The sequence below is a fragment of the Pelodiscus sinensis genome, chromosome 5, assembly GCF_052426305.1.
Source record: "Pelodiscus sinensis isolate ZL-2025 chromosome 5, ASM5242630v1, whole genome shotgun sequence".
In the NCBI taxonomy this organism is placed as follows: domain Eukaryota; kingdom Metazoa; phylum Chordata; order Testudines; family Trionychidae; genus Pelodiscus; species Pelodiscus sinensis.
Window position 1 is genome coordinate 131,903,554 of NC_143056.1, and position 21,475 is coordinate 131,925,028.

Here is a 21,475-nt window from a genome sequence, read left to right on the forward strand (position 1 = left end):
CTGGGGAGAAGGCTCTGCCCGACAGGTCCGCAAGTCTCATCTTTGAGGCTGTGTCATGACTCGCTCTGACCACTAGACCCCATAACCCTGACAAAGCCAGGGTAGAATCCACAAGTCCTGACTCCCTCTACTCTATCCAGTCTAGACCCTATGGCTTTACACTCCTGTGTGGGGCTAGTGCTTATTACAGTGCTAGTGCTTATTATGAATCCCCAAAGTCTCTCAGAGACACCTCCATACACAACCTTAGGTCCTCAAAATAGCTACCTTGAATGGCTCCCCATATCTCCCCTCAGAGACTCCAGTGCCTCCATCAGCGACCTCCCCCAATACTCAATGAGGGCCTCCCTAATAGCTCTTCTTGTGGACCTCGTCGCCCCACTGTGGATCCCCAATGGAGCCCCAAAATCTGCTTCTTTGACCCCCTAAAAGCTCCCTGAGTGCCCAACCCCCGCAACAGCCTCAGTGAGACCCCCAAAATGCCATGTGCCTCAAGCCTCTCAAACACCTCCCAAGTGCCCCCAAAGGGATTCCCCAATGTCCTCAGAGACCTTCCAGTAACCCCCCCGGGGGGGGCACAATATTCCCTCATGGACCCCTCCCCCTCCCTGGCCCCACCTATGTCAGTTAAAACCGTTACGCTGGCCCTCCCCCACCCTGTGGAACTCCCCACGGCAGAGTGGGGAGGGGCAGTAACGGTCACTGGGAGAGCTGGGGGGCTGCCGGGGGGGCCCATGAGTGGGAATTTTGGGGGTGTCAGAGGGGGTCTGCTTTGTGGGTTCATGATGGGATGATAATATGGGCACTAAGGGGGGTATTTAGTTGTCCCTATGGCATTTACTTTACAGGTGTTTAGGGGGCAAGCAGGGCATGTTTGGGGTCTCAGTGGGGTAACTTTAGGGAGATCCATGAAGCAAGATAGTGAAGAATGCTTTGAAAAGGGACTTTTGGGGGAATCCCTGTGTGAGATTGGGAAGGGCTTAACATAGTATCTCAATGGGATCAGTGTTGTGGTGTCCATGAGGACAGGTATTGGGGTGTCTCAAAGAGGCTAATATGTGAGGATCTATCGGGGTAAATATTGGTGGGATCTATTAAAGGAAAAGATTGGGGTTGTCTCTGGGAGGTCAATATTGGGGAATTCTTGAGAGTGATATTGAAGGGATCCCAAGAACAGTATATTCAGAGCTCTCGGGGGTTCAGTATTGGGAGCCCATAAAGGAGGGTGTAATGGAGGGGCTTTGAGAGGGGAATATTGGGGGAATCTCAGAGCAGGGGCCGGAGTTACTGAGTCAGATGGCAGATGCAGAACAGGGCAGGGAGAACAAGAGGAAAAGGGAAGAAGTCAAAAAGAACAAGACGACCTGAGAGGTCTGTGTCTACATTATTTTAACAAAAGGGATTAGGGGGAGGGTTTGAATTCTTCCAGAAATAGAAAAGTAAGACCTCTAGAGAGAACAAAATGCAGAGGCAATGAATAAGTGAGAAATGGTGACATATGGAAGTGAAAAAAACCACAGAAGGAGGGGAAAAAATATGTCAGCATCAATGGTTCTGACTGATTCCTCAATTTAATACCATGTACAATGCAAATACACGTAATGGAAAATGTATCTCTCTCCATTCCTAGACCTGAAGGCTTTGTCTACGTTCAAAGGCTTTTGTCTACAGGGAAAAGGTTACACCACTACAGCTACACAGTAATCGTTACAACAGTATTATCTCCCGTGTGAACACTAAAGCTTGGACTACACTGTGCACCTTACAATGGCACGGCTAGGCCATTGCAGCTGCACTGCTGTGTGATCAGAAGAGAGCTTTCCTAGTGACAAAATAAAACCAGTTCTAGCCAGGGACAGGAGTTTCAGCCCCAGAAGCACAGCTCCCATCCATGAAGCATCCCACTCATGCTCACCAAAATTTTGGTGTTCAGGGGCATGTTTTTTTCATGCCTCAGTGACAAACATTTCAGCAAGACAAGTTCCAGTGTAGACAAAGCCACAGACAGCGGCCTTGTCTACAGTAGAAAGTGTTTGCAAAACAAAGGTTCTCTTGCCGGTACAGTTTATATATCAGTTCCCCAAATGAAATAAAGCTATAACAGTAAAACTTTTAAGTGTACAGCCAGCCTTATTCTAGTGACTTTTTTTTGGCTCCGTTTAAACTCCTTCCCAGGCAGAATAAGATAAACTGAAAAAGCACTCTTGTTCTGGAATAAAAGGCCTGGTTTATACTAAATAAGCACATTGGCATAGTTTTATCAGCCAGGAGGGTGGAAAAATCACACGCGAAGCTATCATAGTTATGCCAAAAAATCCCCCAGTGTAGACAGAATTTTTGTATAAGCTTAGTTAATGTGGTTCCGGGAGATCAGGGCCGGCCCACAACATTTTGGCACCTGAGGCAGGGAGCTCAAATGACGCCCCCATGCCCCCTTGCTTAGGCCAAAACTTTGAAAGGTCTCAATTCGGCCTTCTTCCTGTTCTACTCCTCTCATGGCACTGCTCTGCTACCTACATATGCACCAGCAGCAGACACAATTTTCTACACTCGAGTCCTAGTGGCACCCCCCCCCTACAGTCTGACACCTGAGGTAGGTGCCTCAGTTCACCTCATGGTAGGGCCAGCCCTGAGGGAGATAAATGTATGTCTACATTACAGTAGCACAGCCACCAGTACAGATGTGCCTCTGTAGCATCATAGTTGCTTCTCACATAGATGGAAAGGGGTGTTTCATCCCTGTAGTTAATCCACCTCTCTGGGACATTAGCTAGCTCAAAGGAAGACATGGGCAGTGTCCACATGGTCTGTTATATTGCTACCATTGCCAGATGGTTTCAACAAAAATATCGGACACGCTTGACATTCCATCACAATCTACATTACATCTGATTTAGAAAATACCGCACATTTCTATTTTCTCGTATCTATTTTCTCAACTTGTTTCCTGAACAGAACGCTCAAATACTGGACTGTCGGGTTCAAAAGCAGACCCTATGTATTACTATAGCCATTCTGGTTGAAATTCATACCGTAGGCTTTGTCTACTGGTCCAAGTTTTAATGCAGCCGTGTGGTCAGGCACCAGCTCTCACCACACTCTAGGTAATGCGGGTGTAGCTATCCAGGGCTCATTTTTGTGGCTACAGATACAGTTACAAAGTATCTAGCATCCTGCAAATGTGGGGCCCTCTGCTTTACAGCAGCAGGCATCTGCCAGTGTTCCCTGTAAGCGGAACAGGAGAGATTCAAAGGCGGCTGATTAGCAGAACGCCCATCGCCGGCTGCACTCTTGGTGGTGCGTATCCGCACACGCCTGGGTGCATACAACACAATGCATTCCGCACCAGCATGGGAGGAAACGGGGGGGGGGGACTTGCGGCTCCTTTTTGCAGACACGCCGCAGATGCCAATGCTGCATCCAGCGCCCTGCAGATGGGTGGCTCCCTGCTGGGTCGCCGCGCCTCGCTCTTTGCAGGTACCCGGGCCGCCCATCTCCCTGCCCCTCCCCTTGGCCCCCCTCCCGCTAGGGAAGCCCGGCCCGCAGCCGGGGCCCCTGCCCGCCGCTGACAGCCAGGAACCATCGCGCCGGGAAAGTTTCCCGGGGAGGCGCTGACGGGGGCACCGCGGCTGCCCAGTCCTGGCCCCGCGGCGGGGTGAGCTGCTGCTGGGGGCGCGCGCTGGGTGAGACCCTCGTCCCGGGAGCGGGGCTCGCGCCGCTGGGCCGCGCGCTGCACAAAGGGCCGGGCCGCGGGGGGAGGGGTGGGGAGGCGCTGCCCGGGGCCAGGCAGGCTGGGGGGCGCCGTGCGAGGCGGGGGGGGGGGGGCGTTGTGTCCCGCCCCCCCTGCCTCTGGCCCGACAGCCCCCCGCACCCCCCAGCGCCGCTCCAATCCCCGTGCACCCCTCGGCGTGCATGGCCCTGTCCCCCCCCACAGGCACCCCCCGTCTGCACTGCACACACCCCTCCAGACAGCCCCATCCCCGTGCACCCCTCGGCGTGCATGGCCCCGTCTCCCCCACAGGCACCCCCCGTCTGCACTGCACACACCCCTCCAGACAGCCCCATCCCCGTGCACCCCTCTGCGTGCATGGCCCTGGCTCCCCCACACAGGCACCCCCCGTCTGCACTGCACACACCCCTCCAGACAGCCCCATCCCCGTGCACCCCTCTGCGTGCATGGCCCTGGCTCCCCCACAGGCACCCCCCGTCTGCACTGCACACACCCCTCCAGACAGCCCCATCCCCGTGCACCCCTCTGCGTGCATGGCCCTGGCTCCCCCACACAGGCACCCCCCGTCTGCACTGCACACACCCCTCCAGACAGCCCCATCCCCGTGCACCCCTCTGCGTGCATGGCCCTGGCTCCCCCACACAGGCACCCCCCGTCTGCACTGCACACACCCCTCCAGACAGCCCCATCCCCGTGCACCCCTCGGCGTGCATGGCCCCGTCTCCCCCACAGGCACCCTCCGTCTGCACTGCACACACCCCTCCAGACAGCCCCATCCCCGTGCACCCCTCTGCATCCATGGCCCTGTCTCCCCCCACAGGCACCCTCCGTCTGCACTGCACACACCCCTCCAGACAGCCCCATCCCCGTGCACCCCTCTGTGTGCATGGCCCTGTCTCCCCCCACAGGCACCCCCCGTCTGCACTGCACACACCCCTCCAGACAGCCCCATCCCCGTGCACCCCTCTGCGTGCATGGCCCTGCCCCCCCCCACAGGCACCCCCCGTCTGCACTGCACACACCCCTCCAGACAGCCCCATCCCCGTGCACCCCTCTGCGTGCATGGCCCTGTCCCCCCCCACAGGCACCCCCCGTCTGCACTGCACACACCCCTCCAGACAGCCCCATCCCCGTGCACCCCTCTGCGTGCATGGCCCTGTCTCCCCCACAGGCACCCCCAGACTGCACTGCACACACCCCTCCAGACAGCCCCATCCCCGTGCACCCCTCGGCGTGCATGGCCCTGTCCCCCCCCACAGGCACCCCCCGTCTGCACTGCACACACCCCTCCAGACAGCCCCATCCCCGTGCACCCCTCTGTGTGCATGGCCCTGCCCCCCCACACAGGCACCCCCCCCGTCTGCACTGCACACACCCCTCCAGACAGCCCCATCCCCGTGCACCCCTCGGCGTGCATGGCCCTGTCCCCCCCCACAGGCAGCCCCCCCCCACAGGCACCCCCCGTCTGCACTGCACACACCCCTCCAGACAGCCCCATCCCCGTGCACCCCTCTGCGTGCATGGCCCTGTCCCCCCCCACAGGCACCCCCCGTCTGCACTGCACACACCCCTCCAGACAGCCCCATCCCCGTGCACCCCTCGGCGTGCATGGCCCTGTCCCCCCCCACAGGCACCCCCCGTCTGCACTGCACACACCCCTCCAGACAGCCCCATCCCCGTGCACCCCTCTGCGTGCATGGCCCTGTCCCCCCCCACAGGCACCCCCAGACTGCACTGCACACACCCCTCCAGACAGCCCCATCCCCGTGCACCCCTCTGCGTGCATGGCCCTGTCCCCCCCCACAGGCACCCCCCGTCTGCACTGCACACACCCCTCCAGACAGCCCCATCCCCGTGCACCCCTCTGCGTGCATGGCCCTGTCCCCCCCACAGGCACCCCCCGTCTGCACTGCACACACCCCTCCAGACAGCCCCATCCCCGTGCACCCCTCTGCGTGCATGGCCCTGTCCCCCCCCACAGGCACCCCCCGTCTGCACTGCACACACCCCTCCAGACAGCCCCATCCCCGTGCACCCCTCTGCGTGCATGGCCCTGTCTCCCCCCACAGGCACCCCCCGTCTGCACTGCACACACCCCTCCAGACAGCCCCATCCCCGTGCACCCCTCGGCGTGCATGGCCCTGTCTCCCCCCACAGGCACCCTCCGTCTGCACTGCACACACCCCTCCAGACAGCCCCATCCCCGTGCACCCCTCGGCGTGCATGGCCCTGTCTCCCCCCACAGGCACCCCCCGTCTGCACTGCACACACCCCTCCAGACAGCCCCATCCCCGTGCACCCCTCTGCGTGCATGGCCCTGTCTCCCCCCCACAGGCACCCCCCGTCTGCACTGCACACACCCCTCCAGACAGCCCCATCCCCGTGCACCCCTCTGCGTGCATGGCCCTGTCTCCCCCCACAGGCACCCTCCGTCTGCACTGCACACACCCCTCCAGACAGCCCCATCCCCGTGCACCCCTCTGCGTGCATGGCCCTGTCTCCCCCCACAGGCACCCTCCGTCTGCACTGCACACACCCCTCCAGACAGCCCCCAGCCCCGTGCACCCCTCTGTGTGCATGGCTGTGTCTCCCCCCACAGGCACCCTCAGTCCCCGCTCCACACACCCCTCCAGACAGCCCCCATCCCCGTGCACCCCTCTGCGTGCATGGCCCTGTCTCCCCCCACAGGCACCCTCCGTCTGCACTGCACACACCCCTCCAGACAGCCCCAGCCCCGTACACCCCTCTGCATGCATGGCCCTGTCTCTCCCCCATAGGCACCCTCAGTCTCCACTCCACACACCCCTCTTCTCTTCCCATTGACACACCTCCAGACAGCCCCTATCCTCGTACACCCCTCTCTGCATGCATGGCCCTGTCTCTCTGCCCCATAGGCACCCTCAGTCTCCACTACACACACCCTTCTTCTCTTCCCATTGACACACCTCCAGACAGCCCCCATCCTCGTACACCCCTCTCTGCATGCCTGGCCCTATCTCTCTTCCATAGGCACCCTCCATCTCCATTCCAAATAGCCCTCTTCTCTCCCCATAGACCATCCTCGTACACTCTCTCTCTGTATGTATGGCCCTATCTCTTCCCCCATAGGCACTCTGAATCTCCATTCCACACACCCCTTTTCTGTCCCCATAGACACACCCCTCCATGCAGCCCCCTATCCTGGCACACCTCTCTGTATGTATGGCTCTTTCTCTCCTCCATAGGTACCCTCAGTCTCCATTCCACACACCCCTCCACCCTCAGTCTTCCACTCCACACACCCCTCTTCTCTCCCCATCGATACACCCCTCCATACAGATCTCCATCCTTGTACACCCTTCTCTCTGTATGTCTAGCCCCATCGCTCTCTCCCCATACACACCCCGTCTCTTTATAATCCAGCTAATTATCTATATACATACCTAGGTCCCAAGCAATTTCTCAATTGAAAAGGGGTCTCCATGATACAGGGCACTGTACATGCATAGTAAGAACACTTACCATCTCTAAAACCTAGTCTACATACAGATTTTATACTGATGTAACTATTTGTGGTGTGATTTTTTTATTGAAATAATTATATCTGTACATCCCCAGTATAGGTATTATATCAGCATTAAAGTCCTTATTCTGGTAGAGGTTCTTTCCTTTCTTGCTCAGCTTTCGATAGATGTTGGTTTCACCTGTTTTCTTCCCCAAGAGCAGGATTTCCAATATTTGAGCTTCCTGTGATCTCCCGGATGGAGCCAGAGGAAGAGCTGCACATCCTAGACCTCCAGGGCTCCGAGGAACAGGAGATCCAGAAAGACACCCACACAGGTGAGGAATAAGTGACACCAACTCAGAGAAGGTCCAGGAGTAAAGCGGAAAGATGGGATTCTGGCAAAGCCACTGGGTGTGTCTCCCCTCTCCTCCCCCTCAGTTCTGTCTCATCTCGTCTCATTCAATATAATTCAAGGTGGTGACCTTGCCTCATGGCAGGTGTCACTCACAGCATAGCCCCTTGTATATTATTTTGCCATGAAATCCATATAGTGACACATGCACAAATTTCCACTCCTAGAGTTGCAAAGAAAATTCTTAAAAACAAACCCATAATACTGATGCCGTGATGTCAGTCTGAGCAGAAATATCCGGCTACTGTTTTTATTCCAGAATATCTCACTCCCCAAAAGTCTAGCTCCCTTTATCCACCTACCATCACCTGCCGTCTTGCTTCCCACACTGGAAAAAAAGGGAATTATAAAAAGCATGGTGGGGGGAGGGGGGATTTAGATTATTGCTGTCCACAGCTAATACATTCTTTTAAAAGTCCATTTGAAACGAGTGAATCAAGAAAATAAATGAATTTGCTGTGCTTTGGGCCATATGTTGGCTGAGCCTTGTGATCTGAGCGGTTTTACTGGGATTGGTGGCAAATGCAGGGGCGAGGGATTTGTTCGACAAGCTCTGTCTGTATGACACGCTAACCGTATGAGAAGAAGGTATGTGCATGACACCGAGATTAGAGCTTCTTGCTCACCGAACAGACTGGAGGAGCAGAACTTGGAAGTACTGAGCCAGGAAAATCCTGGCTGTTTTTTGTTTCTATTGTGTTCAGGGAAACCAGACTTTTTGGCTACGTCTACATTGGCAAGATTTTGCGCAAATACTTTTAATGCAAGAGTTTTTGCATTAAAGTATTTGTGCAAGAGAGCGTCTACACTGGCATGTGCTTTTGCGCAATAGATGTGCTTTTGCGCAAAAGCGTCTGTGCCAGTGTAGACGCTCTCTTGCCCAAGAAAGCTCCGATGGCCATTTTAGCCATCGGGCTTTCTTGCGCAAGAAATTCATGTTGCCTGTCTACACTGGCCTCTTGCGCAAGAACACTTTCGCAAGAGGGCTTATTCCTGAGCGGGAGCGTCATAGTTCTTGCGCAAGAAGCCCTGATTTCATACATTAGAACGGCAGTGTTCTTGCGCAAGAACTCGTGGCCAGTGTAGACAGGCGGCAAGTTTTTGCGCAAAAGCGACTGGTTTTTTGCAAAATCTTGCCAACACAGGCACAGCCTTTGTGTATCTTTAGTAAACAAACTGGATTGAACCAAAAGATATATCTGACTCATAAGATTCATTTCTTCACCTAATAAAAACAACCTAGTAAAACCTTAAGTTTCACCTATCAGTTCAAGTCAAAGGAGCTGAACTGGTGGGGTAGATTTTCTAGGAGAGAAACTGAATTGTTTTCCTACGTTGACAAGTTGCACTTTCGTGATAAAGAGGTTGCATTATGGTATTTGCATGAGGTGAATTGAAAAAAAACCTACTGTACTCTGTCATTTTTACAGTGCAAATATTTGTAACAAAAATAATATAAAGTGAGCACTGCACACTCTGTATTCTGTGTGGCAATTGAAATTAATATATTTGAAAACGTAGAAAAGCATCCAAAATTATTTAATATTTAGCATTTGCTATTAATAGCTGATATTAATACTAAGTATTTATTAGTAGCTGCTGTGGTAATTTTTCAGCAAGAGAAAGATAGTGAGACCTGCTCTGAGACCCATGGGGGTTTCTAGCTGATACAGTTCTTGTGGATCTGAAGCAGGAATAATCCCTGTTCAGTTGCCGAATGTTTCAAACAGACAGCAAATTGTACCAAAATGGATCCACAGTGGCAAAATGAGAACCCATAGATTGATTAAATGCTGGTATAGGAAAAAACTATAGAGAAGAAAGGGATGCAGATGAGCTTGCAGGGTTTCTATTGAACTTGTTCCAGGGCAGTGCTGTGCCTTTTACTGAGTTGCAGCTGAGCAGTCTGAGACCTTCTGGTTAGGAATCAAGTAGTTCTCTTGATTCTGCAAAGATAAAGATTGTACTGCACTGGTTCACCACAAGATTGACACTGGGGTAAACCGTCCCTGTTAACAGTGTTCTCGCCATTTACCAGAAGCAAAGAGGGAAGAGGTTTCACAAGCCACTGAAGAAATGTATCAGGAAGACATAACTGAGCCTTTAACCAGCTCTTGGGTCTCACCCAAAATGCTGAAGAAAGAAAGAAAAAAAGACGGCAGCACCAGATTCTGCATGGCCTATAGAAAGCCACTCGAAAGGATTCGTTAAATAGAGGTTACACTTGATGGTGTAGCAGGTTCACTTGGGTTTTCCACAGTGGTTCTTAAAAGTGAATATTGGTAAGTGAAAGCAGGAGTGGAATTTACAGCAGGCCTGTGGCAGATGAAAGTGCGGGTTTTCTGCACCCCTCTAGAGTGATCCTTGGTGGGAGCCTGTCCCATCCTTTCTTTGAGAGACATTGGAGCAGAATCCAGGACCTTCAGGGAGGGATTTGAGTCCTGGTTTCCACTCTTACCTAGCGTGGTTTAATTCTCTCCTTCTCTCAACAGATGACAGGGGGCTAAGTGAGGATGAGGAGAATCCTCCTCAGGACATGGAGCCGTGTGGGATGGTCTCGGGGCTTGTTCCCGCCTCCCTGAGCCAGGATGGAGCAGGGATGCTACGTGTGAACCCTCCCAAGATGAGGCGGCGCCGCTCTGCCCACCGCGAGCAAGGCTTCATCAACCTGCTGGGCATCCTGGAGCCCCGGCGCCCGGCCGAGAAGCCCTACCGGTGCACGGAGTGCGACAAGAGCTTCAGCCAGAGCTCCAATCTCATCGAGCACCAGCGCATCCACACGGGCGAGCGCCCCTTCACCTGCAGCGAGTGCGAGAAGAGCTTCAGCCGCAGCTCCACCCTCATCGAGCACCAGCGCACCCACACGGGCGAGAAGCCCTACACCTGTCCCGAGTGCGGGCGCAGCTTCAGCCGCAGCTCCACCCTGACCGAGCACCAGCGCACCCACACCGGGGAGACCCCGTTCCACTGCCCCGAGTGCGGCAAGCGCTTCAGCCGCACCTCCAACCTGGTGAAGCACCTGCGCACCCACACGGGCGAGAAGCCCTACGGCTGCCGGGAGTGCGGCAAGCGCTTCAGCCTCAGCTCCAACCTCATCAAGCACGAGCGCACCCACACCGGGGAGAAGCCCTTCGCCTGCGGCGAGTGCGGCAAGCGCTTCAAGAAGAAGACCCACCTGGTGTCCCACCACCGCACCCACACCGGGGAGCGGCCCTACGAGTGCACCGAGTGCGGCAAGCGCTTCAGCCAGAGCTCCACCCTCATCGAGCACCAGCGCATCCACACCGGCGAGAAGCCCTTCCGCTGCCCCGACTGCGGGAAGTGCTTCTGCGTCAGCTCCAACCTCATCAAGCACCAGCGCATCCACACTGGGGAGAAGCCCTACGGCTGCAGCGTCTGTGGGAAGAGCTTCCGCTACAAGCCCCAGTTCACCCGCCACCAGAAGCTGCACCAGGGGGAGGGGGACGGACCAGTGGCTGTCCTGACTGTGGGGCCATGGGCTGCAGCAGCCCCACTCATACAGATCACGGAGACTGTTTAAAACGGGCCAGCTCCTGCCCCAGGGATGAGGGGGGTCCGAGACTGGAGCCAGGCGGTGGATAAGTCGTATTGAGCCAAGCGCAGAGCTGGAATGAATGTGTGTTTCTCTGAGCTGTTCGGCCTGGTTCTGATTCCCGTGTTGCCGGAGTGTCTCTCATTCCTGGTTTAAGAACATGGGAATTCCTGATAGATGCATCTGGCCCAGCATCCTTCCCCCAACACTACTCCCGCGCAGACCAATGTGGTATTCCTCCTCCTGCTTTCTTACACCAAACTAATGAGCCCATCTCACCTGATGTGCCGCCTTCCCGGGTCAGATCAATAGGTCTGTCTAGTCCAGTATTATCCCCCTTTCCCGGTGGATCTAACACAGTCTTAACACAAGTTTCCCATTCAGCTCCCAGATGCCGCATATCAGCCCAATGGGAGTGTCTAGCCCAATATCCCTCCCCCCACTTCCTGCCATGTGGGATCAGATTAATGGGTCCATCTAGCCCAGTATTCCCATGCCCATCCCTGCTGCATCGGGTCAGACTGATGGTCCATCTGATCCAGTATCCTACCTCCATGAGTGGCCAATGCTAGATGCTGCAAAGGAAATGCGGAATGCACTTTGCTGTGCAGTGTACCACTGAAGGAGAAAACAGCTCCTTCCACACTGCAGCTGGCTGTCAGATCCCATGATGGATCCTGAGGGTCAAATGTCCTTGACATTTCAGTGTTTATCCTGTCCAGTGTCATTGCAGGTGCTATTCTTAATCCTACGTATATCAAATCCTTTTTTATTATTTAGTATGATACTTGCCTCCATGATATCCTGCTGCAAGGAATTCCACAGGTTAACAATGTCAGTTTCTTTTACTGTTCCCTGTCAGTTCAGATGAGGAAAATCCCATAAAGAAGGTTAAGCCAGTTGGAAGGCTGTTGTTTCTTAGATCTTGTGGTGTAGACCAATAATGAATTTGTGGCAAGTGGGGTGTCAATCTACTCTGTGCTGGCCTGCTACACACTAGTTGTCATGTGGACCCTACTGACGCGTATTAACAGTTCGTTAATGCACTTTGACGTAGTCCTATTTCAAAGAAGACTGTCTGCCAACTTTTAGTGTGTGTCAGGCTAGTACAGGGTAGATTCACAATCCAGCTGGCCACAAATTAAATGTTCTTGTAGACAGGTTCTTTTACTGTGTTCAGCAAACTGTAAAATTGGCAGCCCCGATTCTTACAGGATTTGGACAGGCACGTGAGGCCTACTGCCAATGCAAAAGGAGCAAATGCCTGCAAGGTCAAAGAGTGGATGGAACCCTTCCCTCCCACCCTCCGAATGGACATACTAGTCACTGCAAGAGGTGGGGAACTTGAATAAACAGCGCGGCCTGAAGCCATCACTGTTTGATGGCATAGGAGTCCCTTACATGGAACAAGCTGATTGGGTCTCAGGCTTGTTTTTAGCAGGCTGGGTGTGTCTCCAAATCACTATGACATTGGCATTAGCTGGCTCTCTGGTTGGCAGAAAGGCCACAGATTGAAAAGGGGCTGAATTCCCCTTTGCCCCCTGTGGGGATGGTGCCTTAATATCAGGCACAATGGCAAGGACCCTGTGCTACCCATTTTGGGGGATATGGCTGGAGCGGGATATGGCTACAGCTCACAAAGCTGCAGGAAGCAAGGCAGAGCTGCTGGAGGGCAGAAGGAGCGCTTCAGGTTCCTGCTCGGAGTGGCATCCTCAAGAGCTCTGGGGAGGCCAGAAGACTTGTTGCTTCTTGTGGGACATTGTCTGGAGTGACTTGCTAGGACAAGTGTCCTATCTTCCAGACATCGGGGAAATACCATCTTCCCGTCTCCAACGGTTAGACAAGATAACACTTGTGTTCCTTTCCAGCCCACTGGTTCTATGATTCCATGGTTTTTGACACACTTCTGGGACCTCAGGCACTTGCCAAGAAGGAGTGAATATAAAGGTTTTTTTCTGTGCCCTGCACTGGTTTTGTGTCCCACCAGGCTAAGAATGTGATGCAGGACTGGACAGAGGCTGCTGTCTGAGAGCCTGTGAACTGCGCGGAGATGGGTTTGGGCTGCACAGTTTTGTTTTATTTTAATAGAGAATTAATCTCTCTTTGAACAGGAAGAGTTGTAGTGAGGAGTACCTGAATGCTGGGGTCACCTAATGGCCCTCTTAAGCAACTGCAAACCTTCAGCCTCTAGGTCACTAATTCAAATCAGCGTAGGACAGTTGCAGTGAGCATTCTGGAGATTCCTGTCTGAAACAAGTTTGCTGTTCCCCAGTCCGTGTCCCAGTGGGGGAATATCCACATCCCTTAATCACCAGCAGTAATCCTCAGCCCCAGAAGTAAGGCTGAGGACTGAAGGGGCCATAGAAACTGAGCTCCCTCTCTCCCCCAGCACGTCCCTTCAAGGCAGGGTTGAACCTGTTCTGGGAGTACACAGAGGATGCGGTCTCCAGGGCTGGGTGAGGCTCAGCTAGAGGAGTAGAGGGTGTGCATATGTGTGTATTGAGCAAGCTTCATCTCACACTTCCCAGGCTCCTATAAACACTTCTTAGAGAGAATCCAGTCTCCCAGGGCACCTTTCCCTGCGATTAAATTCATACCCAAATATAAACTCAATATTATTTTAATAAAGGAAAATGTAAATGAGTTAATTCAGAGAGGTTGCCTCGGACAGGTGTTAGCCCTGTGAGTCCATAATGATGATCACAGAGGTAGATAGGTAGACAGGAGGTGAGTGTTAGTGTAGGCTTTACTGTATATGGTTGCAAACCCCTGTATTAAGCAGGATTACTATATTAGACTCTTCATCGTTATAAAGACAGTGTTCTTAGGCACTTGATTGTGGTGTTACATTGTTGTATAGACTAGTTCTCATGGGGTCATAAAATACTAGAAGTGGAAGGGACCTCAAGAAGTTGTCTACTGCCCTCATGGCAGGACCTAGCACTATTTAGAACTTTTACAGATGCAAAAGACAACAGCCTGACATTAAGCTAACGTGAGAACTGAGATGTTAATGCTCTCACAAAAGATGGGTTGAAATTCAAAGCAAGGCATTTGTTCTTGAATATTGACTACTCATTATGAACAGACACTGTAAGAACCCTTCAGTTAACATGATTGAAAAGAGGGGTTGTCTGAGCAGAGGTATCACTGTTCCTGGGTGATGTTCTCAGCTCAGTGAGAGGAGTGGGATCTGGTGGTTACAGTTCGGGCGGAGTGGGAGGGTGAATTGGAAAGCTTTCGGAGGGGAATAGTGAGTAGAGTTGGAATGGTGGGGATGAGGGAGGGATTTTATAATCACCAGACATTATTCCCTTCCCAGAGCTGGAAAGAGCTAGGGTGTCCCAGGATCATGGCTCCTATGTTGTATTTCCAGTTCTGCTATTGACTTGCAGTGTGACTTCAGATGACTTATCTCAACGGAATTATTCCTGATTTACACTCTTGTGAGTGAGAGCAGAATCAGTTGCATGGACTTGTGATTTGATCCATGCAATGCGCAGTTCTTGTATTTCATTCTCTAAACACAGGAGCATCCAGTTCCTCACTAAAGATTCTGGGTAGTACAGTCCAACAAGCATTTCCTAAACTAAAGAGTACTGTAAATAGACATGTGGATTAGAGAACATTCAAAACACTACATGAACAAATGGGGTTCATTACTTAGGGTTCAAAGGCAGATACAAATGGCAGCCTCTGATATTAAAGGAGGGGAATGTTTCATATCTATCATATAGTTCTAGCCTGTAATATTTAGCAGAGTGCCGTGGGAAATGACCCAATGTTGAGTGATTATGTAATAAAGGATCATATAGTTTACTTTGATAATAGGGGGCTCTTACCTGACCACATCACTCTGGGTCATCTTCAGTGTTACCTTATTTTTTCCATCCAGGTGTGAATAAATTCTGTTATGTGCACTGATGTATATGTGGATGTGCACTACCAGTAAAAACACATGCTAATCAGCTGAGCGGCACTTGAGACTGGGAGGTTGCCCAAGCGTTCATCTTGCAGGGAACACTGGTCATTCTGTCCAGTTCTGTTTTGTACATTTAAATGTAACAGATTTTGTAATTTTAAATGTAAGCTGCACTGACTTCTTATCAGCCAGTCAGATTACACATGCAGTACTGCCAACCCTAAAGGATTAAAGTCCATGAATCTCCCCAAAAGATGATAGGCTTAAAAAATTGAGACTTTTTTTCAAAAATGAGAAATGTGTCATTGAGCCTTTAGCGGTCACCTTTTCATGCTTTTCTCTGTAACCACAAAGATTAGAACCTTATTTTTTCTGAATAAAACCTGAGATTTTTGCATAACCAGGAGCTGAGATGCTAAAAAAACCAACACTACAGACATGAAACATCAGCTGTATGAATCTAAGACCAATCTACTTCTGGAATCACCTAAGATGCATATAATAACAAAGGAGATGTAGCTTTAATTGTCGATATTACTAGATCTAATCTCTCTGTGCCTCTCACTGGCAGACTACCATGTTAGAGATGCTCTTGATTTATTAAATGTTATTGTTCTTTATTTGGGGGGGCAGACAGAACTTAGGTTCTCTGCTCTTGAGTCTGCTTGTTTTGTCCCCATATTCCTGTTTAACGCTCACATTTTCTTTCTTTCTTTCTTGTAAAACACCAATAGACTGTCACCAAAAATAAATGTGAAAGTCCCTGAAATGTCAGCGTTCTCGTGCAGTGCACTATGTAAGTGATGCACTCCCAGAGACTGGTTAGCCCTGGGATGGGCCTGAGAGTCAGGAGCTCATAGGGGAATAGGGTCTGGTAGGTTAGAGCAGGGGCCTGGGAATCTGGACTCTTGCCTGTTTTCTTATCCCAGGCTGTGAGGGGTCTGGCAGGTTATGGGAGGGGTGCTGAGAGTCCCTTGCCTGGGTTCTGTTCTTAGCGTTGGGAGGGGAGTGGGCTCTGGTGGGTTACAGTGGGAGGGGGAGGCTGGGAGCCAGGACTCCTCGGTTCTCTGGGAGGGGAACGGGCTGGGAGTCTGGACTCTTGCCTGGGTTCTCACCCCAGCCTTGGACGGGGAGCGGGGGCTGGGGGGGCTTAAAGTGGGGGGCAGGGCTGGGAGCCAGGACTCCTGGGCTCTCTGGGGGAGGGAGGCCTGGGGGGTTAAAGTGGGGGGGGGGCTGGGAGCCAGGACTCCTGGGCTCTCTGGGGGAGGGGGGCTGGGGGGTTAAAGTGGGGGGGGGGCTGGGAGCCAGGACTCCTGGGCTCTCTGGGGGAGGGGGGCTGGGGGGTTAAAGTGGGGGGGGGGCTGGGAGCCAGGACTCCTGGACTCTCTGGGGGGGCGGGGCTGGGGGGTTAAAGTGGGGGGGCTGGGAGCCAGGACTCCTGGGCTCTCTGGGGGGGCGGGGCTGGGGGGTTAAAGTGGGGGGGGCTGGGAGCCAGGACTCCTGGGCTCTCTGGGGAAGGGGGGCTGGGGGGTTAAAGTGGGGGGGGGGGGGCTGGGAGCCAGGACTCCTGGGCTCTCTGGGGGAGGGGGGCTGGGGGGTTAAAGTGGGGGGGGGGGGGCTGGGAGCCAGGACTCCTGGGCTCTCTGGGGAAGGGGGGCTGGGGGGTTAAAGTGGGGGGGGGGCTGGGAGCCAGGACTCCTGGGCTCTCTGGGGAAGGGGGGCTGGGGGGTTAAAGTGGGGGGGCTGGGAGCCAGGACTCCTGGGCTCTCTGGGGGAGGGGGGCTGGGGGGTTAAAGTGGGGGGGGGCTGGGAGCCAGGACTCCTGGGATCTCTGGGGGAGGGGGGCTGGGGGGTTAAAGTGGGGGGCGGGGCTGGGAGCCAGGACTCCTGGGCTCTCTGGGGAAGGGGGGCTGGGGGGTTAAAGTGGGGGGCGGGGCTGGGAGCCAGGACTCCTGGGCTCTCTGGGGGAGGGGGGCTGGGGGGTTAAAGTGGGGGGCGGGGCTGGGAGCCAGGACTCCTGGGCTCTCTGGGGGGGCGGGGCTGGCAGCTGCAGGAGGGGGCGCAGGAGACAGGGGCTCCCCTGCCAGCTGTGGGGAGCAGGTGAAACACGCTGCAGGCGCGGTGCATGCTGGGATACGAGAGGACCACAGGCCCCCGCGCATCTTTATTAACAATAGATCCTGCAGGAACCAAGTACTCAGGCCCTACAGGCCTGTCCCGGTCTCCTAGCAACAGCGCCCCCCCTCCCGCTCCCTTCATCACGTGACCCTGGTCTCTGACATCATCAGTGGGTTCCCCCTGGAATGCTGGGCTGCCGAGCGGAACGCTGCGGGCAGCTGCTGTCGGGAGCCCGGCATGGAGCCGGCTGAGCGGGGCTCCCTGCGCTGATGGAGCCCGGCGGGGCGGAGCCGGGGGGCCCGGCTCGGCGGGGCTCTGAGGAAGGGGAGCTGCCAGGTGATGCACCACGGTCCGGGAGACAAGGGCACCGCTGGGACGGCAGCAAAGCTGCCACCTGCATCCCCCTCCCCGCCTGCCTTTGACTCTGATGCCCTTTCCCAGCCCTGCCCGGGCTCAGGTGGGGGGCAGAGCCAGCCTGCCCCCTCTAGGGACAGCTCTGTCTAGGATCAGCCCCCAGTGATCAAGGTCCTTCACCCCTCTACCATCCCCTTTCTCCCTGGTGCAGGGAAGGAATTCCAGTCCCCAGCCGTCGAGCAGGATCCCATTGTGCTCGGTGCTGTACGTTATTTATTCGGTGTGTCACGGTCACACCCAGGAGCCCACTTATGCATCAGGATCTCGGTGTAGCTGAGAGAGGCAGTATGTGATGTTTTAGATATATTACCATAGTGCATGGGAGCCATTGTGCCAGATGTTGTAGAGACACAGCAAAGAGAGGCTGTGTCCCAAACCCATTCCAAGCGTTTTGCTGGCAGGCGGGATAATCACAGCGGCTTCTTCTCTCCAGATAACCTATGAATCCTTCTTTCCTGGCAGGCATCAGGATAGCGCGTAAAGTGGAGCCCCGGGGGGCGTGCCCCAATGTCTGTGTCCCAGGGCACCAGCGGAGAGGCCCTGCGAGGAGAAGACGGATTCAACATGCTTGCTCCGAGCCAGGTTTCATCAACCTTCTGGGCATCCTTGAACCGGCCTGCCCTGCTGCCCGGCGGCCGGCGACCAAGCCCTACCGGTGCACGGAGTGTGATAAGAGCTTTGGCCAGAGCTCTGTGCTGATCGAGCACATGCGGATCCACACGGGCGAGCGCCCCTTTGTCTGCGGCCAGTGCGGCAAGCGCTTCAGCCAGAGCTCCACCCTGCTGGGTCACCAGCGCACCCACACGGGCGAGAAGCCCTACACTTGCCCTGAGTGCGGGCGCGGCTTCAGCCGCAGCTCCGCCCTGACCGAGCACCAGCGCACCCACACCGGGGAGACCCCGTTCCACTGCCCCGAGTGCGGCAAGCGCTTCAGCCGCACCTCCAACCTGGTGAAACACCTGCGCACCCACACGGGCGAGAAGCCCTACGGCTGCCGGGAGTGCGGCAAGTGCTTCAGCCTCAGCTCCAACCTCATCAAGCACGAGCGCACCCACACCGGGGAGAAGCCCTTCGCCTGCGGCGAGTGCGGCAAGCGCTTCAAGAAGAAGACCCACCTGGTGTCCCACCACCGCACCCACACCGGGGAGCGGCCCTACGAGTGCACCGAGTGCGGCAAGCGCTTCAGCCAGAGCTCCACCCTCATCGAGCACCAGCGCATCCACACCGGCGAGAAGCCCTTCCGCTGCCCCGACTGCGGGCGTGGCTTTTACGTCAACTCCAAACTGGTCAAGCACCGGCGCATCCACACTGGGGAGAAGCCCTACGGCTGCAGCGTCTGTGGGAAGAGCTTCCGCTATAAGCAGCAATTCACCCGCCACCAGAAGCTGCACCAAGGAGAGGAACCGGTGGCCGTCCTGACACTGGGGGGGGTTAACGTCCTCCTGACTTAGGACGGGAATTCCTTGAACCTCCTGCATTGGAGCACTGGAATTCCTCGACTAGATTTCCTGCAGCTGTGGGAGTGGGATCTAGTGGTTAGGGTGGGGGTAGGGACTGGCAATCAGGACTCCATGGCTTTGGAAGGGGAGTGGAATTTAGTGGTTAGAGCAAAGGGGGACAGGACTCCTAGGTTTTCTTTCTGGATCTGGTAAGGAGGCAGAGTATCAGTCTGGAGTCCTAGGTTCTACCCTGAACTCTAGGAGGGGAGCGAGATAGAACAGGGTGGCTGGCAGTGGAGACTCCGGGGTTCGGTTCCTAGTGAGAGGTTGGGGAGGGGGGTCTAGTGGCTTAGTGAAAGGAGTCAGCACTCTGGAGTTGTGTTCCCAGCAAGTTGCTCCCAGCCTGAGAGATACTACTTTAGCATGTTTGAACCTTTCCCAGAGCCAGACTGCTCTGGGGTGCCCCTCCTGTCTAGGGCAGCTGGTTATATACAACTGTTCAGTACTCTCCTGTTGGGATCAGAGCTCCCAAGCAGAGAGCCTACTGGTTAGTTATTGCCACACTAAATTTAAGTGAAGCCTACTCGAAATAACTTTCTGCAATTGAGAACCCTTCCGTTCTAGAGACTAACAGACTGTAGACTCTGAACAGTACCAAAGGCAGTGTTCTTGGAATTTTGACTGTGTTATATCGCCTTGTGTATGCTAGTTCTGTGTTTGTGTATTGGGAACAATACCAGCCCTGCTCTGCTCGGGTGCTATGGTGGAGATTTATAAGTAGTTGAAGGAAGGAGTGGGTAGAATTCAAATCTAAACTCCCCACCTCAGTATTAACCTCATCGCACCAAGTCATTGGAGCAGGTTCCATCCATTGCAGCAGAAGAGAGAGGGCTTATCTGCATTGGGAAACAGAAGCTACTGCAGTCATGGGTGGGTTCTCTCTTCTGGGAGAAGAGGGATTTGATTCCTGCGTAAGTGCTCTGTTTCATAAGCTCACTAATTATCCCAGAGGAGAGTGGCCACATGGGGAACTTGTTCCACATCAATTTTGGTCAGTGTCCCCATCTAGACAAGCGCCCAAAAGAGAACTGGAGGCCGGTATTCTCCTCTAGGGGTGGGGAATGTGGTCTAGTGAGAGCAGGAAGGACTGAGAATCAGGTCTCCTGGGTTGTTTCTGTGTCTGCTGCTGACCATAAGCAGGCAAGTAATTTCTTCACTCTGTTTTCCCCCCTCTTAAATAGGGTGATAACACTACTGACCTGAGTATTTTCAGTTAATATTTAAAAGCATGGTATAAGTATTAATACTGTAAATAGACCTGCCACTAGAGGGCATTAAGTACACTACATGAATGAATTATGATATTATTTGGGGACTGTAGACAGAGATTCAAATTACTACCTCCTTGTAACTGAGGCTGTGGTGGATAAAGATGCGTATCCCTAGTGTTACATGCTGTCCAGTGTTGCTTGGCCAAGTGTTATGCTCAAATGGGCCATTGTTGAGTGGTCATGTAGTAAAGGATTGTATTGTATATTCTAGTAATACTGGGCGATAGCCTTAGATCACCCTAATTCTGTTCTGTGAATTTAGCAGGTTTTAGGGTTTTTTTTTAATTTAAATGTAATCCAAACAGATATTCTGGTCATTAGTCAAACTACACCCATGGGCTATTGGCAATTCAAATCAAAGGGCTAAAGAAAATGCGTACAGTAATATCAGAGATTAACTTGAGCTGTCAGTACCAGTCATGCTCATATGCTGTTGGTTGGTCCATGGAGAGAAGGCAACAGTGTTGTGCTCATACTTGAGTCATTATGATGGAATCCCGTTGGATGTTGTCATGTTTGGAAGGGGAAGGAACCTAGGATGGCTCCTCCCTGTCTGTGGTTGTCTTGTGTTGACTGACTGTACGGGTGCGCGGGTGATGTTTCCTTTGACGTAAAACCCCAATAAATCACACCCATTTCAACACCCCTGCCGTGCCCGGTCTGATTGCCTGGTGAGTGCACGGGTGGGGAAAGAGGGGAGGGGGGGGGGAGTAGGCAGGATGCCTGGCCCCTTTTCCCGGGGGGCTGGGAGCCAGATTCCTGGGTTCTGTGCAAGGGGTGGCGGTGACAGGAAAGGGTGCTGGGGAATGGGAACGGTGCATGCTGGGATGGGGGTGGACACTGGGGTACGGGGCGCGGTGCATGCTGGGACACTGGGGTACTGGGAACGGTGCATGCTGGGATGGGGTGGACACTGGGGTACGGGGCGCGGTGCATGCTGGGATTGGGGGGACACTGGGGGTACGGGGCGCGGTGCATGCTGGGATGGGGGGGACACTGGGGTACGGGGCGCGGTGCATGCTGGGATGGGGGGGACACTGGGGTACCGGGCGCGGTGCATGCTGGGATGGGG

At 54.1% G+C, this 21,475-nt stretch overlaps 2 protein-coding genes across 8 annotated transcripts; both read left to right on the plus strand.

The window, feature by feature from the left end:
• The first annotated feature begins 1,275 nt into the window (after positions 1 to 1,275).
• Positions 1,276 to 15,870, plus strand: LOC142829375 (uncharacterized). 7 transcript variants are annotated; one of them, XM_089778955.1, is made up of 3 exons: positions 1,276 to 1,371; positions 7,436 to 7,549; positions 10,119 to 15,870. In XM_089778955.1, the coding sequence occupies exons 2-3, from the start codon at positions 7,471 to 7,473 to the stop codon at positions 11,165 to 11,167; spliced, it is 1,128 nt and encodes a 375-aa protein (XP_089635081.1). In that variant the 5' UTR covers positions 1,276 to 1,371; positions 7,436 to 7,470; the 3' UTR covers positions 11,168 to 15,870. The 7 variants fall into 7 exon arrangements, with proteins under 7 accessions (XP_089635081.1, XP_089635079.1, XP_075785256.2 ...); XM_089778953.1 differs by lacking the exon at positions 1,276 to 1,371 and adding an exon at positions 3,336 to 3,477 and having other exon boundaries at positions 7,431 to 7,549; XM_075929141.2 differs by lacking the exon at positions 1,276 to 1,371 and adding an exon at positions 3,337 to 3,477.
• Positions 15,871 to 17,287: 1,417 nt separating this feature from the next.
• On the plus strand, positions 17,288 to 21,048 carry LOC149524400 (uncharacterized). The gene is made up of 2 exons (XM_089778959.1): positions 17,288 to 17,555; positions 18,096 to 21,048. Exons 1-2 carry the CDS (start codon positions 17,489 to 17,491, stop codon positions 19,082 to 19,084), a joined length of 1,056 nt encoding a protein of 351 aa, XP_089635085.1. The 5' UTR covers positions 17,288 to 17,488; the 3' UTR covers positions 19,085 to 21,048.
• Positions 21,049 to 21,475: the final 427 nt, after the last annotated feature.